The sequence below is a fragment of the Mercenaria mercenaria genome, chromosome 14 (assembly GCF_021730395.1).
Source record: "Mercenaria mercenaria strain notata chromosome 14, MADL_Memer_1, whole genome shotgun sequence".
Classification (NCBI taxonomy): Eukaryota; Metazoa; Mollusca; class Bivalvia; order Venerida; family Veneridae; genus Mercenaria; species Mercenaria mercenaria.
The window spans coordinates 76,064,227-76,086,872 of NC_069374.1; the positions used below are offsets into that span (position 1 = coordinate 76,064,227).

The window sequence follows — 22,646 nt, forward strand, 5'->3', positions numbered from 1 at the left end:
TAAATGTGACAAAGAATCTGGATATTGTTTGGCATGCAGCGGAAAGTATCACGGAAACGAATGTAACAACTGTAAAGCGGGGTTTTATGGGCCGTCATGTCACGAAACTTACTCTGGTCAATGTTTGAATTCTACTTGTGATAGAGCTACAGGACATTGTCATTTCGGTTGCAAAAGTAATTATTCTGGAGATAAATGCTGTGTAAAGAGTGCTAATTGTTTTAATTGTTCGTCAAACACTGCATGTAGCAATTGTAAACCGGGATATTTTAGCGACGGGTGTAATAAAACATGTTCTCTAAATTGTGCAGACTCCTGTGAAATACGTGAAGGCTTTTGTGCATCTTGTAAGGGTGACTTTTATGGTCTGTTTTGCAATTTATCTTGTCCAAATTCTTGCAAAGCACCGCAAGACGAAAACGTCAGTACATGTGAACAAAAATCAGGAAACTGTCCGACTGGATGTGTTGATGGTGTTTTTGGTCTTAAATGTAATGAAATGTGCTACAGCGGTTGTATTGACAATACTTGCATGCAAGATACGGGGAAATGTACAAAGGGGTGTGATAAACCATCAGAGAATCCTGAGTGTCATTTAAGTTCAGGTAAATTAGCCTTTTCATATTGCAAGAATGCAGATATTTGAATTGATACACATACGTTTTAACATTTTACATGATCTAATTTCAGCTTTTTTAAGCAAAACATTATTTTAACAAAAAAAGTAGGAATGTGTAATTTTTGCTAACTCCTATTACCAAATATAGTTCATGTCATTGTCTATTACTACACAGCAAACGCTGTGTTTCAGTACAAATGGATCATTCTTCTAAATCGATATTTAGAAATTACTTTCGGATCTTTATTCACTTTAAGACACATCATTTCAGCTGCTTTGATTAATGTACTTGTACATTTCTGTCACACGCATATTTAACACTTAAATTCTTCACATGCACTGTTTACAGAAAGTCAGAAATCAGAGGACAAATGCCAGACAGTTATTATAGTAATGGGTGTTATCATAGCACTTCTAGTTGAGCTGGTTATTAGTTTGATTGCGTCTAAAATTGTCGTCTGGAAAAGACAATATACACAAAGGTAAGTTAAAGTTGTTGTTTAGAAAACTGTAAATGAATATCGTTTACTGTTATGAACTGATCTCTTATAATTCATGATGATGGTATTTATATTCACTGTCAATTTTATATCAATTGAAAAAAATGCACGTACTTAAACTGATCTTCTAATTAGTATAATATTTGAACGTTTTGCGTTGTACAGTTGTAATTCTGATTTGACGCATCAAAATATTTGCATAAAATATACAAAAAAAAAGCGTTTATATATAATTTGATATCTTAGCCAATTTTTGAACGCAAACATTGATATTTTGCAGAAAGTGTTACAATAATTAACGAGAGTTTTGATATTTTACGCTTTATATTCTTCCATTGCAAGACCTTAACAAGGTCCTCGAGGTTTTAAAAATTGCAGAAATAAAAGTGTTTGAAATTAATAAACGAGTGGAACAAACAAACATCGTTCTGTAGCTTTCGAACATGCAAATATTGAACAGAAGGGAGGAAACGGTTTGTTTTCAATTAAATTAACCAGATTTATTTTCAGTTTCTTTTGATAAATCTATCACAAATTAAAAATTAACAAACGTTGAAATAATAAACATCTACTTAAGCAACATTTACTAGATGATATCTATATTGAGGTTACATTTCTAATCAAATTCGTACCGTAAAAATTGTATAAAACAAGACTGGAATTATTCTTTGGGAAACAAATATTCATATCTCTAGTTTATCCTTGACCACGAGGATGTAACATTTTATTGCAGAAGTTATGTCCACTACGAAAGATCATGTTTACTATAATACAAAGGATGGCCATCATGGTAAATATCTCTTATTGTTTTAATTTAAATGGTATATAGATTGATTTCATACATTGAAGTCAGTGTTCCCTTTTAATAAGTTTTTTTTAAAGAAACACATACGCACTGTAAATTTCGTTATAGTACGAATAGGAAGAACTAGATTACAAAATACTTATCTTTAGTTAGCAAATCTTTTAAAGATATGAAAGAAAATAAATATCCAACAGGGAAAATCTCTATTTGTTTTGATTATTCAGCCATTTGCATGTAATATTAAACTAAAATACACAGTTTAATGACATTTCATTGACGCGGCAAGTTGTTTCACATACTTTTAACTAATATGTGCCATCTAAATATGAAATAGCAAAAGAATAGTTTGTAAAACACATAATCCTCTACCTTCATGGCGGTCTGCCGGAGCGAAAGTAGGTGGGTATGTAAGGTTTGTAAGCTGTGAACATACCAAGTGACCTCTAAAGATTTATGGGGCACTTACTGAATACTGGCTGTTATCGTCTACGAAGTTTGAAAGTCGTAAGCTTAGACGTTCTCCAATAAAAGGCCTAATTGATCAGAAACAGTTTTCAATTTCAATGTCACCATGATAGAGACCTTTGAGATACTAACACTTTAAACTAAAGTTGTCATATCCAGATTCGAAAGTGCTCAAGATGTTGCTCGGAAGGGAAGCCATTTTCAGTTTGAAAGTCACTGTGACCTTGACCTCTGACGCCAAAACCAGTAGGGATCATAATGTGCACACTTGTAATAATTCAATGAAGTAAACAAAAACAGTAGGTACAAGCATTATTCAATATTCAGACACCACTGGCAAATACATTTATTCACTGACGACTGACGATCATAGTATAAAGGCAGTAAACCACGGATTCTTTCTATACCAAGCAGAAAGCATTTTCAGTATCAAGGTTACTGTCACCTTGACCCTCTAAATCCCCAACCATTAACACAGGCAAACGCCTTATGAAATTTTACTACTGTAGGCAAAAGGCGTTCTTTAGTTATTGAGCGGAAATTGTTTTCAGTATCAATGTCATTTGTGACCAGCAGACCCCTAAACAGTAGGGTCATTTACTGACCACATGTTATCATCCTATAGAAATTTGATAAATGTAGCACGCTGCCGACGGGCTGGCTGACGGACAGAGGGTCTGATGATAAATATATAACAATTTGGTTCTGTTATCCATTAAGGTGATCATAAAAAAACTATAAGAATACTTAGAAATATATTAAAAGGTATAATTCCCTGCTTTTCTCAGATGCACTTCCAGTTGAAATAAACATACAAATATTTTCAGATTCCTTCAGTGCGGGTAGTTCACAGCAAAGTGATTATGAGAAAATGAATTCAGTAGAAGGTATTGTCATTTCAGACGTGTTTTATTTCTCTTTGCCTATTTTTAAAGATGTTTAACGATTATTAATGAGACTCTATGTAGTTATGAACGTTTGAATCGAAAAAAGTACAGTGTAGAATTTGATTAAATCCTCATTTTCAAAACTTCAGAATATACTTAGAAAGTTCAGCAAATAAAAATGATAGGGCCGTGTGCTTGATTTTTTTTGCTAGACTGATTTGAAAACTTTGTACCTCACGCAACTTTTCATATTGGGAGTCTATGGGAAAATCATAACTTTCATACCATTTTCGCGAATAGAAAATTTTCTAAAATGTAAATTTTAATGGAACTTATCACAGTTGTAAATAAACATTTGGCCGATAATGTGGTGAATTAAAATGTATAGGTCCTTGTGCTTATTTTCAAGATATCTGACCATGATTAAAGTGCACATTTCACACTAATTTTAAGACTTTATTTTGAATTATTTAACGTGTCAGATGTTTTAAGATCATATTTTAACTTTAGAAAGATAGCAACAATGCCATTGTAATAAATTTACTCCCACTTTGCGATTAATTTATAAAATGATTTTCATTCTACGTTTTCCGGAAAAATTACGTTACGCCATCACTTCCGGTTTATCAAACGTGCAGAACTACCTTAATGTCCAGAGAGTGGATTTGAGTATTATACTGTTTTGTTTAAGGATCATCTTAACGTCATGAGAATGATTATAATTAGTATTCAAAAAGGATCGTCTTCCATATTTTGTTTAAAGGCAAAACGAACATTGACTCTACCTTGCTCTACCGTACAGCAAATGGTTTGAAATAGATGTATATATATAGAACTATTCTAGTTTCAGAACACGAATATGAACATATATCGTCTGCTGTTTGATCACCAAGTAAGTATTCTGAATGTAAATCAATCCGAGAACTGTTTCGATCTATTCTCTTTGAACCGAAAACTGACTTTTAGATCAAATATCACTGCTCTCTATTTGGAAGGAAGAGGACGCATATATTCTTTGCTATGCACAGGGTACATTAAAAATCAGGATGTCTTTTTGGAAAGACCAGGGCTAAGATTTCTGTCTTTCTGGCTTAGTGAGATCAACTATGGTAGATGCTGAATTTGGCGCCTTAAGTGGCTGCCTTTGTATTTAAAGCATTTTTGAAAAGCTGAAAAGTCGCCATATAACTTATATATGTGTCGGTATATCGTTAAACCAAATTCGCTTATTGGTTTAAATACTATGTTGCTTAAAATAATATTATTATACTGGCCCTAAATGATTCCATGCAATAATATATATCATTAAATTTTTCATACGGACCTAAAAAAAAAAACAAACAAAAAATTGTGAGTGGAAAAGGGATCATAATTCTGACTGAATGTAATTCAATGTAAATATACGTAACTGTGTTTCCCGTTTGGGAAGTTACGTTTCCTGTCTGGGAAGCTTTGAAATTAAAAAAAAAATTAAAAAGTTGAATAAAAATTTTGTTGATACAGTAAAGATTTAATAACAACTCATGTGGGTATGTTAAAACATTTTTGTGCTATTAGTAGACATAGTAGATCTACAGACAAAATAAAATATGACCTTTTGGATGGGTATTTTGTTTTTTAGCTCGATATAAAAATATCATGTAGGAGTGCGTCTGTTACTTTCATTTTCGATGGAGCGGTATGAAACACACGTGCTTTTTCTCCGCCAAAAATACGTATACAAAACATTAACCAAAACGCGATGACAGCGACAAAAGAGTGTTTCCTTTTAAACGGACTTGCGGCGATTCCAACTTGGTATATATTCAGTCGAAAATTTTGTAACAGGAGCAAACTTAATTTAATAACCTTAAACTATACATGGCCTATTGAATACATCTACCCATTTAATTAAAAAGCTCTGGCAATATTGACGGAACTATCAACTGACACAACTTGGAACTAATGCAAAATGTACACAGCATATCTGCGCGATCACGTATACGCCGAGAAACTGAAACTGAAACTTATTAAGTTGATTCAATGCCTATTTCTAAACAATGACTTGTATCATGGTTTACCTGCAGTGTCATTATAACTGTTAACTTCTATTTGTAATATCCTTCAACTAAGGAAGAGGCGTGGCTATAAGCCGCTCTCTAACTAAGTTATAGAACATGTCTTATGTCCCGCCTACATATAGAAAACTGCAGGGAAATGTTGAACTTTCTGAAACAATTCTCTATTTCAATGTTGAACTTTCTGAAACAATTCTCTATTTCAGTTAGAGTACGCTTATCTAATATCAAATTTAAGCTGCGTGGTTCGCTTAAAATGGAATTTTAATTTGTCAATTAAAATTAGTAGCCGAATGCGTTGTTCATTTTGGCGGACCATGATACAAAACAGAAAGCGTAGCAGCCTTCTCGAAATAACCTAATTATTCACGTGAACCCCTTCTCGTTCTATCACATATTCCATGACGTTGTACATAATAATAATAATAATAACTTTATTCAAACTAACGATCATGACCGCACCCTGTCCCCTGAGGCCATTTCACCCCTATTGCAGAATAGCAGTACTTAAAGCCTTACATGGTACGCCAAAATGTGCTGCATATAAAGGTTCAAACCCCCTGGTTAATGGTGCCATCACTTTAAAAAAATGAAAATAAAAAGAAATACTACACACTTCCCTACCTATACAGCCTGTGCCACCAAGTACATTTAATTTTACAAACCTTGAAAATATAAATGCTGAAATGTACAAACCTTTACATAACAAAAGTGTAAAAACTATCACCAGCTGTTATCGCATATAAAACAGTTATCAAAAAAGTTAAAACAATATCATACAGTGTCATAAGATTTATTTTTGAATGTATCAAGTGATTTACTTATGCGTAGTTCTAACGGTAGTTCATGTTCATTCGACAGTTTTGGACCAATAGTACAGAAACTTCTATCATTAAAAGTTTGGCACTTGTTGTATGGAACAACATAACAACATTAAGAATTTTATGATGACTTCAAACCTTGCAACGAGGAATAAACTCTGTAAGCAATTCTGTTAAATACATAGATGCTCTGCCAATGTGACAGCTATATAAGAAAGAATATATATTCTAACACGACTCGCATTCATTGCTTATAAAGATATAGCAAACAACCTATATTACATGAATCTTCGATAAAATATGATTGGCTGATACATTTTGCCCCATACGATTGTAAGATAAGAAATTCTACTTCTTTTCCATTATATACGAATTATTTCAAGGCCAAACGGTTGAAAACACATTTAAAACACTTTCTAACCATGGGGGTAAATTGTAACAGCATATGACCCGAATGACATATTACGCTGAGAATGTAGTGCTGTAAAATGCGAATTATTTGCGTTGTTAAAATCGAAAAAAAAATAGATATGTTAAAACAATTTTATCAGTTAAAAGAATATGAGCAGTCGTTCGGATGCGAATAATCTAATTATTACACAGCCTACCTCCTGCCCATATTTTATTAACTGATAAAATATAGGAACAGATTTATCATTTTTTAGTTTAATCCAACCTTTGCTTTCACAGGCAACTAACGTAATTAATGCTTGTTTGGAACTGTCAAATTTCCTCCTGTTAAGGACAGGTTTTGCGCACATGTTTTGAATACGTTGCATCTTATGAACCTCACCGTTAGCTGCATCTTGCAGTTATCCAAATGTGAAATAACTAGAGACAAAACTACTGTTTTAGTGGCTACTTTTGTTAAATATTTTCGGTTGTTCTTAACTCTTAGGACATTTGCGATTTACATGAAGTTCAAGGTTTCGTCAAGAAATGCAACAAGATATCTTATTGTGCTTTCACGTTTGATATGATCCCCGGGAGCTCCAGTTCAGTAGAACTAACAGTTCAGGTACTACTGCTTCATTTCTAGATTTTCATCTCTGTATTGGGACAAAATTTATGACAAGATGAATAATTTTAATTTTGGTATTGACAATTTCGCCCATTTCAATGGGGACATACCTCAGGCTACATCGTATGGGGTATATATTTCTCAAATAATTCGGTTTGCCAGAGCGTGTAGTCATGTTGAGGATTTCAATGAACGCAATCAATATAATTACAAGTTAGCTTCTTCAGCAAGGCTACTTTAAATAACGTTAATGCTATGCTAAATTTTACTAACGTAATTCGGAATTGGTTTTAAAATATAAATGTAAGTTAAAGACATTTCAGGGAGAAGGTATATGAAAACCTGATTTCTATATTGGTTTAGAAACTTCGTAAGATATTGGGTCATGGCAATCTTCCAATTGTATTTAGTAAATTCATAAAACGTTTTACTAAAAATGTACATGACTTAACTGTTTTGAGACACAGCACGTATTAAGTGTTCAACCCTTTTATAGCTGAACGCTATGCTGTCGTATTTGATTTTGTCTTTCGGAACAGGTGGATGGAAGACTCTATGATAGGTAGTTCTTAAATCCTAATGGGACTTAGTTATTTTGATTTCTGTCTTCTGGCTCCTTAAGGGTGTATCCCTTGTTGCTCTGTATGAGTATATGCGTTTTTTGGTTCTTAACCTGCCTTCTGTTGCTGTTGCATGTGTTCGGGATTCGCCTGGCGGAGATAACTTTAATTTACACTGTCCTGTGACTTTGGAACATGGTGGGGTTAAGAGTGAGGTAAGATGCACCATAAACCGATTTAAGCTCCTCAATGGTGTTTTAGACACCAGACGGTTCCAAGGCGGTACCCCATTGTGTTCCTTTTCTTGTTTGTTATGTCCTTCGTGTGCACGTCCGTGTGCTGGACTGCGGCTTTGGGAGGCTTTCCCTTTTGGATATTTATCATTGTTATTTTTACTGAATGTCGGTGGTTCTGCCAAGGTACCTGTCATGACTGAAACAATGCTTATGGGCACGTAAGTTAATCTTTTCCCAGCATCAAAAGCTTGAACAATCATCATATTGTCTTAACTATGTCGCTGCTACTCTAACAAAAACAGTACGTTTTTAGTCTATCATACCTATTGTGTAATATACAGCTGCATATTTAACTCGCCTTTTGTGAATCGTCCTTATTAATTCACACATTAATTTGTACTTAACATCCTGTTATACGATAAATATGGCACAACGTTGGACCTAAAGGACCGTAAACTAACAGGTCTGTGTTTGTGATCAAAAGATTTATAAGTACGATTTAAAGAAATGATTGGATTTTGAACACTGTACGTAGTTGCGAATGCTTATCTTCGCTTATAAGCTGAAATAGACATATTGTGTGGATAAAACCCTGTTCAGCCTTCAACTTTTCCACAAAGTATTATTACTAATTACGTAGGGTTGAAATGATTTATTTCCAACTCACAGTTTTGTTAATCTACGCTAGAAGTTTGATAAGTACGTATATTTGGTCAGCCAATCGTACTCCAATTATTTAAGTGGTTTTGCTTTTAGTTGATCTAACTATTTAAGGCGAAAGGTGATTATTGAGCGTGGCTTACCCAGTGCAACTATTAAATTTGTAGAAAATGGAAGATCAGATGATGCGTGAAGTGTCATGTTTTAGGGTATGCATTTATTTTAGTCTAAACAGAATGACCTACTTGGTAATTGTACTATACTAATATCCGGCATCAGTGTGTTTTATTACACCGTTAAGTTTATGTTACATATTGGTATTAAATATCAAAATATACAGATGGTTTCCGACTGGTTTGTGACAGGTGAGTCGGCTCTATTACCATGTTAATATTTTGTAGGGTACAAATTCAGCTTTCAACTAACATTGGATAAGTTTAACGGTTATGTTTGACGCTTAAAACATCCAAGTAGTTTGTGAAGTGTCCGCCTATGCTTATTGATACGGGCTAAATCGGAAGCGCTTTTGAACGTTTATTTTATAGATGAAAAGAGCGCTATAAAATCTGGTAAATAATATAATAATAAAATGTGGTATTTTGCGGACCGAAATCACACAATCAGCCAAAAACATTAACGCTAGAAAAAAAGTAAGGACATTTTTTTATTTATTTTGAAAACGAGTAATGTAGAGAGAGCGAACATATTTAACAATTTAGAAAACCAGACAACTCGGCATGTGAGACGGTAAGAACATGCTTAAATACTGTTAGATGTCTTATGTATATTGCAATTTGTACTACTTTTGTTAGACATGAATTTCGTTTTCCATCAGAAGCGTAATTCCTCAGACTTTGTTTCTGTTCACGCACGCTACAGTGCTAATTTACATTGCATCATTAAGTTATGATAAAGCACTAGTAAGTTGTAAGTTCTTATAATTATTGGTCTCTTAACCGATTTCAACAAGAGTTTCAATCACGACCACGAAGAAAACATTGGGTGGCCTAATGTTCACAAACTTTACTTTCTATATATTTCATTTCCATCTAGGAACTGTAACTTTAATGATCTATTTTGATTTGTAGCAAGTGTTAGTTTTAAAAATATAGTGCCACATCTATACAGCAACATTGCTGAAAGGTTAAGAGAAACTTATCAAGTAGTTAAGAAAATGTCTGATTTTAATGGAGATATTTTAGCTTTTTCTTGGGGTCTTAACATATAATAAATGTGATATTGTTGTCTTGTCGACAACGTATAAAGAGGTAGTTTATAAAGTATGGAAAGTTTAACGTAGAATTTACTTTAAGGAAACATTTCTTAAAAAGAGAATACGTTGCAATTATTGTAAAGCATAGTACATGTCTGGTGGCGTCCGCTAACAATTAGTTATATACTTTCTTACTTGATGGCGCGATCACAATCAAGAGTGAGACTCCTTAATGATTTTGCCATAAACCATATGTACACAAAGCGGACGTAAGCAGTATACTTTTATCTTGACATTTGCTTAGCCGTGTACTAAAAACAAACTGATGCTCTTGACGCTCTGCGTTTATACAAGTAACTAAGTACCTTCAGGTACTGATTCTTCGGGTTGACCCTATGTATATGTTGAACTTTTTTGTAAGTCATTGGGGAATCACTTAATTTACAATACTTTGTCTAACAATAAGTAAGTGTGAGGCTGGCATACAACAAGCTCTTTTACAAATTTTAGTTCCCTTTTCATAGGTTAGTGACCCTTAACGGGTGGTTATCCTATCTTTAGTTTGCTTTATGTTTGTACCGCTTTATAAGTTTAGTTTGCTGTTTTATATCGTTCTCAAACATGTACAATTAAAGTCTATATAGTCTTTGATACATGAAGTATTCAGTCTGCTATATCGTTACACTACAGTGATATTGAGTGGTTGGCATGCTTTGCTGTTGTTACCTCTGACAATATTTACTGTGCCCTGTGCTCTCAGGAAGTATACTCTTACATCTTACTTTGATTGGTTTGAAGTGTAAGTCTGAAACTTATATCTCCTTATAAATTACAACAAATCGTTTCATACCGTTTAGGACTGCAACCGGTTTTCAATGGTAGAATAATTTATGATTTGAATTGAAAAAACAGGCAACAAACCAAATCATATTAATATAATAAAAATTCAGTTAAAAATGTGTTTAAACTTGACAAAGTCAAGATCACAATATTAAGTTATATTTTACCTCTGTTATGATAAATTAACGAACCCAATGCATCATTGTATGATATTTATTTTATACATCTTGAAAGCGATGTATACAATTTTACAACTTGTCAAGTAAACTGCTACCGAACCGTGGACCTTTTGGAAACCGCTTCATTCCAATAAACATTCAATTTACTACTTGCTCCACTATAAAAGCCTGATTTACAGCACGGTGGCAGATCTGAAGGATTTTGTTGGCTAAGGGGTCCATTGTCTTGCAGATAATAGAGACTGCATATGGTGCACTCGAATTTCAACAAGTTTATTAGATATTCTAAAGACTACTACCAGTCTATTTCAGCATCTTCTGTGCTGAAAAAGGTGTCCACTTTAGCCTCAGTCTATCATAGTTTCTGGAATAAACTTAACTGTTGCAGATATAGCTGCTTTGCGTTGGAAGTTTATAAGCTGTAAAACTAGTTGCTTTTAATTAGGATCTCACACTGACGACGTTTACTCTAGAAAAGATTGAATGCCCCTTAGGTTCAATAATTGGAAACCAACTGATCTAGCGCCTGGCTGAATTGGCCCCGTCCAGACATGTCGTTTCTAAGGTGCACACTAATGTATTTGCTGCGACAGAAATCTTAAACCATTTTACAGTGATTGTCCTCAAAAGGTAGTACTTTCTTTGTTATTTTGATTTGTATGAACTTGTCTGCGTGAGAACTTATTTGTCCCGTTTTAAATGTCAAAATGTCTTATAGAAGTTTACCTTCTTCAAAGGATGGATTTGTAAATGAGGCACAGAACGTCAATGGTGAGCAAACAGTGTCTGATGTCATTAAGGAAACCTTAAAAGAACAAGTCCATGACTGTTCCTGTTAGGGTCACTGAGGCAATGCGAAATCCTCCATCAACTTCAAGCCAGCTAGAAAGCATCCGATTCAGCTACAGAAAGGTCTCCTGATTCAATACATGGATTATTAGAACACGACATCTGTTTGTTTGCATTCCAACTGTCCTTTTGTCAAGTCTTAGACTGTGATTATAAGCTGTGTTTTTTCATGTATGTGTACAACAGAGAACATGACTTTTGCGATTCACTTAGGATGTTCTGTTTCTTTAAATGTCCCGAGATGTTAGAATGTATGAAATCTTCTGTCACATTAGAACACATTGGTACATATGGAAGCAAGGAACACAGGTTTCAAGTTGGTTACTTCACTTTTTAGTCTTCCAGAGTATTTGGGATTTTACCTAAAGTAGATAGAGTTATAGACAGATCTTCTGTCTTGGTTATACCTTCAAGATTAGTAACGGAAAGATATCTGAATCAGTAGAATTGTGGGGTATAAGGTTCTATAAATGTTTTTCCAAACCAGGTGATCTTATGATGATACATAAGGATAAAACATGTGTTGCTTCTATTGCTATGTTGTCCTTAGTAGTGCATTGTAATTTAGCCTTTCATTTCTTCTCTTGCGACATGCTAGGTGTATTGTTGCAGGAGCTTTTAGTATCATGGGAGATTTATTTGTCCGAAATACTAAGATCCTTGTCTCTGAAAAATGTTCATATAAAGTTTAATTGCTTAGCAGTGAATCTGTTCAGTAGAATGTGTTTTATAAAGTCCTCTTTGTCCCAGAGATTACTTTTCCTCCTTGTTGGCCTAACCGCCTCGGTAGCCTAGTGGTAGAGCGTCCGCTTCGAGTGCGAGAGGTCGTGGGTTCCACAGTTCTCCGGACAATCAAGGATACATGACTCTCCATATTTACCATTAATGCAATGTTCACATCTTTTCCCACTGAAATTTTCTATGCATCCTAACGAGCATTCACTTGTATTCCTTTTACATTTACCATCTTTACAACCTGAAGGACAGGTTTTGTTACACAATACACCATACATACCCGTTGAACACTCATTACACGTCTTACTGATGATAGTGTCTACGATACATCCATCTAAACAATCTCCTGATTCTTTGCCACATACATTATCTTTGCATCCTAAAGAACATTGCTTTTCGCAAAGGGGTCCATATTTTCCAATCTGACATTTATCACATTTATCTCCCGAAAAATTAGGAGAACATTTACAATTTCCGGAGTCTGTCAGGCATTCACTTGTTGCACATCCGATGGAACATTCTTCTTGACAGGTTGATCCGTATCGTCCAGTTTTGCATTGCAAACATGTATTATACGATGAGCATCGTTTACAGGTATCACGACATTCATGCGTACAATTTGTCGAAAGAGGAAGGCTACTGTTGTCAAACCGATGCCCGTTAAAATAACCATCTCTACATACATCACAAGTGTCCCGTGATGAACATGCCATACAACTACCTGGACATATACCGCTGCATGACGTACTGGTATCATAGTAACCAGATTTACATGACACGCACTGATTTTGTTGGCATTCGCAATTTTGTGGACAATAACGATATCGACAGTCTGTGAAACCATTGTCGTTATAATATTCATCCTTACATTTAGTACATGTAGTGCTTGACATGCATGTTTCACAACCTTTTGGACATTTCGCTGTACAATCACTACTAGAGCCGAGGAAATAGCCATTAAAACATTCAGTGCACTTCGTTTTGTTATCTAGCTCACATTTTGCACAATTGTAAGTACATTTTTCATAGCACCGAGCACCACTATATCCGTCAATGCAGCCATCATAACAATTACCTTCCTCAAAGAAACCGTTTGGACCACACTTTTGATTTCTACAACATGCACAATCACTTCTGCAATCAATGCCTCCGTCTGAAATGAAACATTTATATCTTCTATATATTGACAGGAAATCAAACATTTACAGAATGCAACATTTCTCTTGATGGCACAATCAACACATTTTGTAATTCGAATCCAATGTGAACATGCGAAATTATTAACATGTGTGATGCAAAGTAAAATAGAGAAAAGTGGAAACTTCACAGGTCGTTCAACACGACAAAAACGAAAATGTTGCAGGCTCGGTTTGATTGAGCCTGTTCATGGACGGTAGTTGAATTGCATGCTACCGTCCACGCCCTCTAGCCCCGGGTTGAGCAGAACTCAACTTTTACACATGCTAAAAGTACAAAAAGCAATTTAGAGACATCCGCAGATGTATTTAAACGGCGGTGAACATGGAACCTTCAATGATACACGTGTTGAGGCGTGTAATTCCATGAAGAGCGGCGTTTGGTCCCCAGATAAAATAATCGTTACCGCCTAAACAGTTACCCTCGAGGCCGGATATTCCCATCTGCGCCTACAACCAGTGAAAGAATCTTATAATATTTTGATAAAAATTCAGAACTGGTGTATATATTAATTGTAGATGTTTATTTGTAGACATAATTTAGATCTTTGTAGTTGTGAATGTGTGGTTATGAGAGGACTTTAGATTTAATAACTTTATAAAACTGGACTTACTCTGTCTTCATTTAATTTTACACATGTGTTGATTTTTTCCCATTTATAATCTAAGTGGTGATATAATAATTAAACTTCTTTTTACAGCACTTGGCATTATAATAACTTTGAACTAATCCAGAAAGTGGTTTTATAAGGAATCCTGGCTTTTCCTTAAAATAATTAAGCCAGTGGTATCGGTCATCCTGAACATTTTACCCCAGTTCCCGAGCACTAAAACTATTGCGAAGAACGACAATTTAGGTCCTCGTTGAACTGTGTACCCCGTGGACTAGGGTTTTTGACATTTGCAAAATTTAAATGAATTCTCTCCACAGCAATACTTTTGTTAAAACCCAATACCTAAGACAAATAATTAAGCATTGGCATCAAATTAGTCAAAAATATGAATTAGCGGTAATAGCCTTATTCAATATAAAAAATAGCTTTCAGTGCTTGACCAGATAACATTTTATCTGTTTCATTATATGCTCCACCAGGAGTAAAATAACCGCTACTTTAAACTTGCTGACTGTTACCAAACGAAAACCGTTATAATAAAAATTTAAATTTTCTGAACGTCTACCATCTCGTCTAAAAACAACAATTATATTTGTTCTTTTTTGTATATTTACCGTTAGTTTCCATTTGCTGCAATAATTATGTAAAATATCTTTTGGAGTCTCTCTGCAGTATTAGAAAACAGGACTACGTCATCGGCGTAAAGTAATACACATAGTTTTACCGTGTCCAAATCTGTACATTCAGCAAAACCTATTATTAGAGTCTCTTCAATATCATTCAAAAATACTGAAAAGGAAAGGTGATAAACACTCACCTTGACGTACGCCTAAATTACATTCGAATTCATCACTTTAAGTATCCATTAGCTTAATTCTGGATTTTACTGACTTATACGTAGCCCTAATAACATTTAGTAATTTGTCACTAACTCCATACTTGATTAATTTATACCAAAGGAATACTCTAACTATTAAATCAAAGGTTTTAACAAAAACACAATAAAGCATCTTATTATTATTCAGACAATGTGATATCAAACCATTTAAGACGAATATATTGTCAGTAGTGCCCATACCCTTCCTAAACCCAGCCTGAGTGTCAATATAAATATCATGATAAATATTCATGGAAAATATTAAAGAAGTTTATGGCATTTTACAAACTTGTTACTTTGTTATTTACAAATATGTAGATTTATAAACAATTAAAAGGGTAATAACTCTGATATTAAAAAAAGAGATCCTGACGAAGTTGTGGTGCACTACCACATTATGGTGATTCTAAATTCAGTAAAGATTTATAGTTTTATGTCAAATATGTCACAAGTTATGAAACAGAAACTGTCATATTTATAGTATCCTATATAGTTAACACTAGAAACTTCTAAGGGTCATAACTCTGGTGTGACTGGGGCAATCTGTCTGGAACCTAAAGGACCGCTTTTCCTCAATGTGGCAAATATGTTTTTGAAGTTTTATTTAAATACTCCCAACTACTTCCTAGATATGGCTCCGGATGGACGGAGCCAAAACTATATCCCTTCGCCTTCGGCGGGGATAAACAAAGCACTTTCATACAAAACACTGGTCAGACCACAATCAGAATATGCATCATCTGTATAGTACCCCCACACACAGGTTAACATACAAAAGCTGGAAATGATCCAGCGATGTTCAGTCAGATGGGTCAAAAATGATTATTCACGATACACAAGCATAACGGACCTACAGAACACCTTGGGCTGGAGCACACTTGAGAAGAGACGTCTAGACTCAAAACTGTTCATGTTTTACAAGATTTATCAACATCTTGTAGCCACCCCCCTCCCAACTTACTTAGAAGTCCCAACCGGGTTAACCAGACAGATGCACCCCTCAGTCTCCACCAAATTCACGTCAACTCGGACTTCTTTAAATTCTCCTACTTCCCCCACACCAAAGTCCTGTGGAACAGGTTACCCCCGCATATTGCGACTTTGTCTGATCTTGAATCCTTCAAACAGGCCGTGGCCCTGTTCCAGTATTAAATATAGCAGTTGTTTTTAACCTTCTTTTATTCTACTACTGTTTTCAACATTTTAACAACCATTCTATTCTATGTCTTATAGTCTTACTATACCTGGAAGTCTTCTTCCAGTTTTACTTTTATTTTTAACTAACACTAATACTCGCAAGAGGCGTGAGGCAGTAAACATAGATAAATAGAACATAAAACTACAAAACCCTAATATCAAGTCAAAGAAAATTAATAAGAGTACTACTGAAATATATTTCATGAGGCTAAACACTTGAAACGCAAGCTTGAGAGCAATCGACCATCAACTTTATAGGGACCAATGTGCTACCATGAATAAATTCCTAATTCAGGCTCGAACCGACTACTTCTCTGAGAAGGCGAAGTCGTGTGGCACTGACCACAAAAGCTTGGTCAAGATAACCAAAAAATCTACTAGGAGACAGCCATGATGCTTCCCGTCCCTCTAACTCATCATCAGGGGAACTTGCGCAGAAGTTAGTGACTTTTTCATCGAGAAAATTGAAAACATTAGGAATGACATTATTTCGCACAGCCAAACTGATTGTGATTCAGTTGACTTGCATTGTTCAGAACACCAGGAAGTAGCAAACTGTCTTACTGATTTGGCTCCTACAACGACAGAAGAGGTAAAAAAATTATACAAAAATCTCCAAACAAATCCTGTAAACTTGACCCTTTACCAACACGGCTTTTGAAGAAATGTCTCGAGGAGCTCTTGCCATTGATAACAGATATCATAAATACATCAATGGAATTAGGTTATGTACCAAAAGAGTTTAAAAGTGCCAGGATAAGACCCCTGCTTAAGAAACCAGGTCTTGAACCAAACATTCTCAAAAACTACAGGCCTGTGTCTAACCTCCCTTTCATTTCAAAAATCTTAGAAAAGGTAGTAGATGCGCGTCTTGAGCGGCACTTGAGTGAAAATGCCGCTTACAGAAAGTTTCATTCAACTGAGTCGGCTTTGATAAAGGTACAGAATGACATCCTCACATCCCTCGACCAAAATTCTGTAACAGTCCTCGTGCTACTCGATCTGTCTGCAGCTTTCGACACGATTGACCACCAAACGCTGTTACACCGACTCGAACATCATTTTGGAGTCACAGACAAAACACTTGCATGGATGTCATCATATCTTAGTGACCGCTATCAAATTGTTTGCGTTGACTGTGAGTTGTCGACGCCTATGTTGATGAAATACAGTGTGCCCCAGGGATCAGTGCTTGGTCCAAAGAACTATATCATGTACACTAAACCCGTGGGTGCCATATGCAGACGTCATGGACTTCTACACCATTTCTATGCCGATGACTCTCAATTATACCTATCCTTTAAGCCGATAGAGGCTGTGGCTAGAAGTGAGGCTTTGCGCCGCATTGAGAGCTGTCTGGCTGAAATTGTCTCGCGGATGCATTGCAACATGCTGAAGCTCAATGCTGATAAAACGGAGGTAATGCTATTCAAATCAAAGCGTAACTCCAGGTACATTGATGACGTCTCTTTAAGGTCGGTGACTCTGTGATAAAATCCACAAAATGTGTTAGGAATCTTGGTGCAGTACTTGACAACAATATGGATATGGAACAACTAGTCAACTTTGTGTGCCGGGCTGGATATGCACAACTTGGCAGAATAGGTCACATCAGACGGTATCTTACCAGTGATGCCCTTATCAACAACCTGGTTACTTAACGGTTAGACTACTGTAATGCCTTGTTAAGTGGTATTCCAAACAGCACACTTAATAAGTTGCAACATGTCCAGAACACGGCAGCTCGCGTCATCACCAAGACACCCCGTCGCAATCATATAACACCGGTTCTGAAGGAGCTCCATTGGTGGCCAGTAAAATACAGGGTGCAGTACAAGGTTCTGACTCGCACCTTTAAGGCTTTACACAATCAGCCCCCTGCCTATATTAGGGATATGACAGAAGTGTATAAACCGGTCAGAAACCTAAGATCACAAGACAAGCTGTCACTGGTTATGCCAAAAACTAAAACCATGATGTATGGCAATCGCAGCTTTTCGTGCACTGCTCCAAAGCTTTGGAACTCCCTTCCCGTAAAGATCAGGGAAGCTGACACGCTAGCTACTTTCAAAAGCCTGCTGAAAACCCACTTCTTTGTACAATATTTTGTTAACTGACCGATACATGCTTGTTTCTTCTTCATAAAACTGCGTAGAACAGTATTTTATCCTAGGGTAACCTAAATACTTTTAAATATGTATGTATGCTTATCTCGTTTAATCTATACATTTTACATTGATGAATTTTGTTTATGTGGAATGCATTATTTTTGTATGCATATTTGTTAGTATTTTTGCAATTTTTCTGTGAAGCACTTTTGAACGTGTACACGTGCATGAAAAGAGTGCTATATAAATGTGGTATTATAATATAATAATATTTCATGAAAAGTACTTTTTCATGCCGAAAAATTGTAAAAATATCATATGTACATTTGAATATTTGTTTTGCTGATAGAAATAGTTACCTTCTGTTGCTTGAGAATTGCTGACAATTAAGCATTCACACACCCATAAGAACAATATCTGAAAGGAAAAAACATTAATACTACCTAATACAATACTTTACATTGATTATTCATGAAAAAACCTAATACTTGTGCACATTTCATCAGGATGTAGCGAACTATTCTGCTGGCATAGTTACTTTCAGAACATTGATTATTTAACTGAACAATGTATGATTTCAATTTCCGTGACATTGGTGTCAGTGACATCAAAATCCCTTCCTTCAATGGTATCTGGACTTAATTCCTAATAGATGACCACTCATTCTTCTTTGCCGCATTTATAATTCGTAGAATAAAGATTACTAGTTGTATGTTCTAATGAGGTGTCATGCTTCTCTAAGCAGATAACAAGGAAAATTTCTCTAATTGGTTTGATTATAACATTTCCTATTGAAGTTTTACGTGCATTAAGATCCCCGATAAATTCAGCTAAGTAATTTCACACTCCTATGTTTCCAGTGCCCTCTGTTAATATTGGGTTATTTAACAGTGTTCTGTACAATACGGAGATATATTTGGACGAGTATCCAGCTGAGAAAACCATATTGGACGAGCCGCTAGGCGAGTTCAGTATGGTTTTCTAAGCTGGGTACGAGTTCAAATATATCTCGTATTGTACAGTGCAATGTTAAATAACCTTTTTATTCTATATCTATTTTATCTTACTATAATAATAGTTTAAATTAAAAATGTTTCACCGAATATTGTATTCCTGCCTTTTCTAGCTTTTCCCAGCTTGGTATGAGTGCAAATATATATTATACAGAACAATGTTAGACCTTAAATAACCTTTTTATTCTATATTTATTTCACTTCATACGTAATATACGTAATTCATTGAATGTTGTTTTTTCTGCGTATCATCATTAAAAAAAGTATATGGTGCAACCTCCCTTCAACATCCATTTGGCGATTTGGGTGGTAATAATACTTGGCTGAGATATTATGCCCACAAACGTTGTCAGCAAGTTTGGTGAAGATCGGATGAAAACTGTTCGACTTAAAAGAGCGGACAACTTTGAAGGCTAAATTCCCCGTTTTTCGAGTAATTCAAGGACTATAATCAAAGAGTGCCTGGTACAATTTGGCTGGTTATCGAAATTGGCCGAGATGTAATGCCCACAAACATTGTCAGCAAGTTTGGTGAAGATCCGACGAAAACTGAATTATAGAGCAGACATGTTTTGGATGCTGACCGCCCGTCCGCTGCCATTCATAATCTTCTCCATTTTGTTTCTTAACCGTTAAATAAAAACTGCTGAGGTAGCTATTCAGACAGTCAGGGCTGATACCAATTTCTAGGTTTCGTCCGGAACGGCTTCTTTTAGGTTATAATGCAGTAATTCGGTCCAAAATGTGCTTCCGTGGTGTCGAAAGAAGTCCCTAATAAATAGATCCTAATTTTTCCATTTTTCGCGCATTTGCGCGCAAATCGGGGGCCAAATGGCATTATTTCACTCGTGGAATGAATTTTACATAAAATAGGACACGTTTCATGCTTATACTCGCATGTTTTCGAGTTGTTTACTTGAAAACGAAAGTAGGGTGTTTATTCTGCGGACCGCTTTCTGAAATGCGGCAATATGAGGGTACCTGACTTCAGTTGACTTGCATTGCACTGCATACTATTCAACACCCCTTTTTCTTTTCGTTTTCTTGAAGCAATTGTATGGATATCTTGTGGAAAATAGGTCCACGACGGAGTGAAAATCTAGAAACTGTAACAAAATTGTTCTGAAGTAGCTGAATTTTATATGAAGCAAAGAACAATTTCTTTTCAAAAATATTCCAACATCTGATGATCCTTTTAACAGTATTTTTAAGTTTTTGATTATTAAAGAACGTTTTAATATCTAAATCAGATAGCATTGTTATCCCTTGAATCGTTTTTGTGTGTTGTAAACAAAAAAAAACTCAAATTAAATCCAGATTTCAAGACGCATAATCAAACTCTGTATATAGAGCGCCTACTTCATCCGATTTACATTCGGAACATTTTCACGCGTTTCGGGCTTTATCGTATGTTTAACATGGGACTGTTGAACCGTCCAAATACAGAAAATACAGGATTTTTTGTACGCGCGTGCGTCCAAATACAGAAAATACAGGATTTTTGTACGCACGTGCATCCAAATATCGTAATATATTGTACGGTCACGTGTTGCAAATGCACGTTCGCGATTGGATAGATAAAATAGGTATAGAATAAATAGAAGTACTGTAGAATATGTAATATTCTTAACTGATATGTTCATAAATACGCGTTTGTTTTGCGACCAGTAGTTGAATTTTGCTAAAATACCCCCATTTGACCGACTATTCCACCAGAAAATCACATACTTAACATCCATTGTTACAAGAATATTTATTTTGATAAAAGGAGTCAATGTTAGATGGGTATACCATTCTATGAGAGGGAACAAATAATGAAAATGTAAAATTTGGTGCTTACTAGCGCACAATAGTTTAATGCTATATGTAAAACAAACAAAGTTATTCAATATCCATATAATTTACATGCACATACCATGACTTCACAATGCTTATATCTAAAATGTTAATCATAATATGTTTAGCAAACACTTTGTTTTTCATTTAAATTAAAGAAAGAAATCGCAATTCAACTGGGACCGAAATATATAGATATGGTGTTGCGTACATATTAATTCATACCCGAACGGAAACTAAATTTTATTTTTTTCTTCGAATATTTACAGGTTTATTTTACTCTTCCCTTCTCATTATTTTAACTGAGCGTTCCTCACACGTTTTAAGTTATTAACTTTAGATGCCTGTTGGAATAAAAGACGTTCAGACGTCATGCCACAACTCTCGTTTCCACTGGTAACGTCCAATAAGATGTATGTTTCTCACACGATGACTTGACGTATGTAATACAGCTTTGCAAATCGAGATACATGACCTCTGGAATGGTCCAACATTGTTTAAGACGGCAAGTCATGTGCGTCCATTGAATATTGGAAATACGCGGTTCATTTAGCTTCACCGTTACAAATACAGCCACACTGTAAATACGTGAAGGACAAAATACCTTCATGGTTGTATAATTTTTTTGTATATCTAAATCTTTAAAGAACTTTTTATTAAGTCAAATTAATGACAGGAAATGCTAAAAACAAAGACAAAGACTCGTCACTTTCCAAGCACGCGATCTTCTCCAAACAAAACCTTAAATCGGCATGATTTCAATAAGCGTATAAATACATCAAGTGATATTACAGACATCGGCGACAAAAGAACACAATAGGCGCCGCCTTGAAACAGTCAATAATAGGTTAACCTTTTAATAAACATAAGCACTCGCACGAACATTTTATATAGCGGTTTTTTAAACAGAATGAAATGGATTCAAAATATTTAAAATAATGCATTTCATTTACCGCTTTATAAATGCTATCCATCATGCCAAACAGTGTTAAATCCAAGTAAAATACCCTTTGAAAGTTTGTATTTATCTGCATTTAACATTTACAGCTTTCACGAAATTTGATTAAACAGGAAGTCATAAGATCCAATACATAAATCTGAGGTGTCCGTGAATTTCTTTAGATATAGTCGCGGGCCATTAATCTTGTCGCTTTCGTTTTTATATGATAATCTGACGCACATTTTCATGTAATGTGTTACATAGCTACAAATTAGAAGAGGAGACTATTGATATACATACTGACCTTATTAGATGAAGATTACATCCCAGCCTGCAGATTTAAATAATATTTTACTGATATAGTATATTAGAATAGAGAAACATCACCCAATATGACAAACATGAAAATGTTGCAGGC

The 22,646-nt window shown here is 35.2% G+C and overlaps 1 protein-coding gene across 1 annotated transcript; it reads right to left on the reverse strand.

The window, feature by feature from the left end:
• Positions 1 to 9,654: 9,654 nt before the first annotated feature.
• On the reverse strand, positions 9,655 to 22,366 carry LOC128548245 (cell death abnormality protein 1-like). Its single transcript, XM_053522726.1, has 4 exons — positions 22,242 to 22,366; positions 18,799 to 18,856; positions 12,551 to 13,600; positions 9,655 to 9,767 (listed from the first exon to the last, which is right to left on the reverse strand). Exons 1-4 carry the CDS (start codon positions 22,320 to 22,322, stop codon positions 9,655 to 9,657), a joined length of 1,302 nt encoding a protein of 433 aa, XP_053378701.1. The 5' UTR covers positions 22,323 to 22,366.
• Positions 22,367 to 22,646: the final 280 nt, after the last annotated feature.

Bases quoted from the DNA above. Each gene is read 5' to 3' on its own strand.
- LOC128548245 (XM_053522726.1), bottom strand. From the start codon at position 22,322: ATGCAGATAAATACAAACTTTCAAAGGGTATTTTACTTGGATTTAACA. The intron at 18,857-22,241 runs GTAAATGAAATG...TTTTCCTTTCAG, and splicing joins TGGATAGCATTTATAAAGCG to ATATTGTTCTTATGGGTGTG. The intron at 9,768-12,550 runs GTGGAACCCACG...TTAACCTTTCAG, and splicing joins CCTTGATTGTCCGGAGAACT to CAATGTTGCTGTATAGATGT.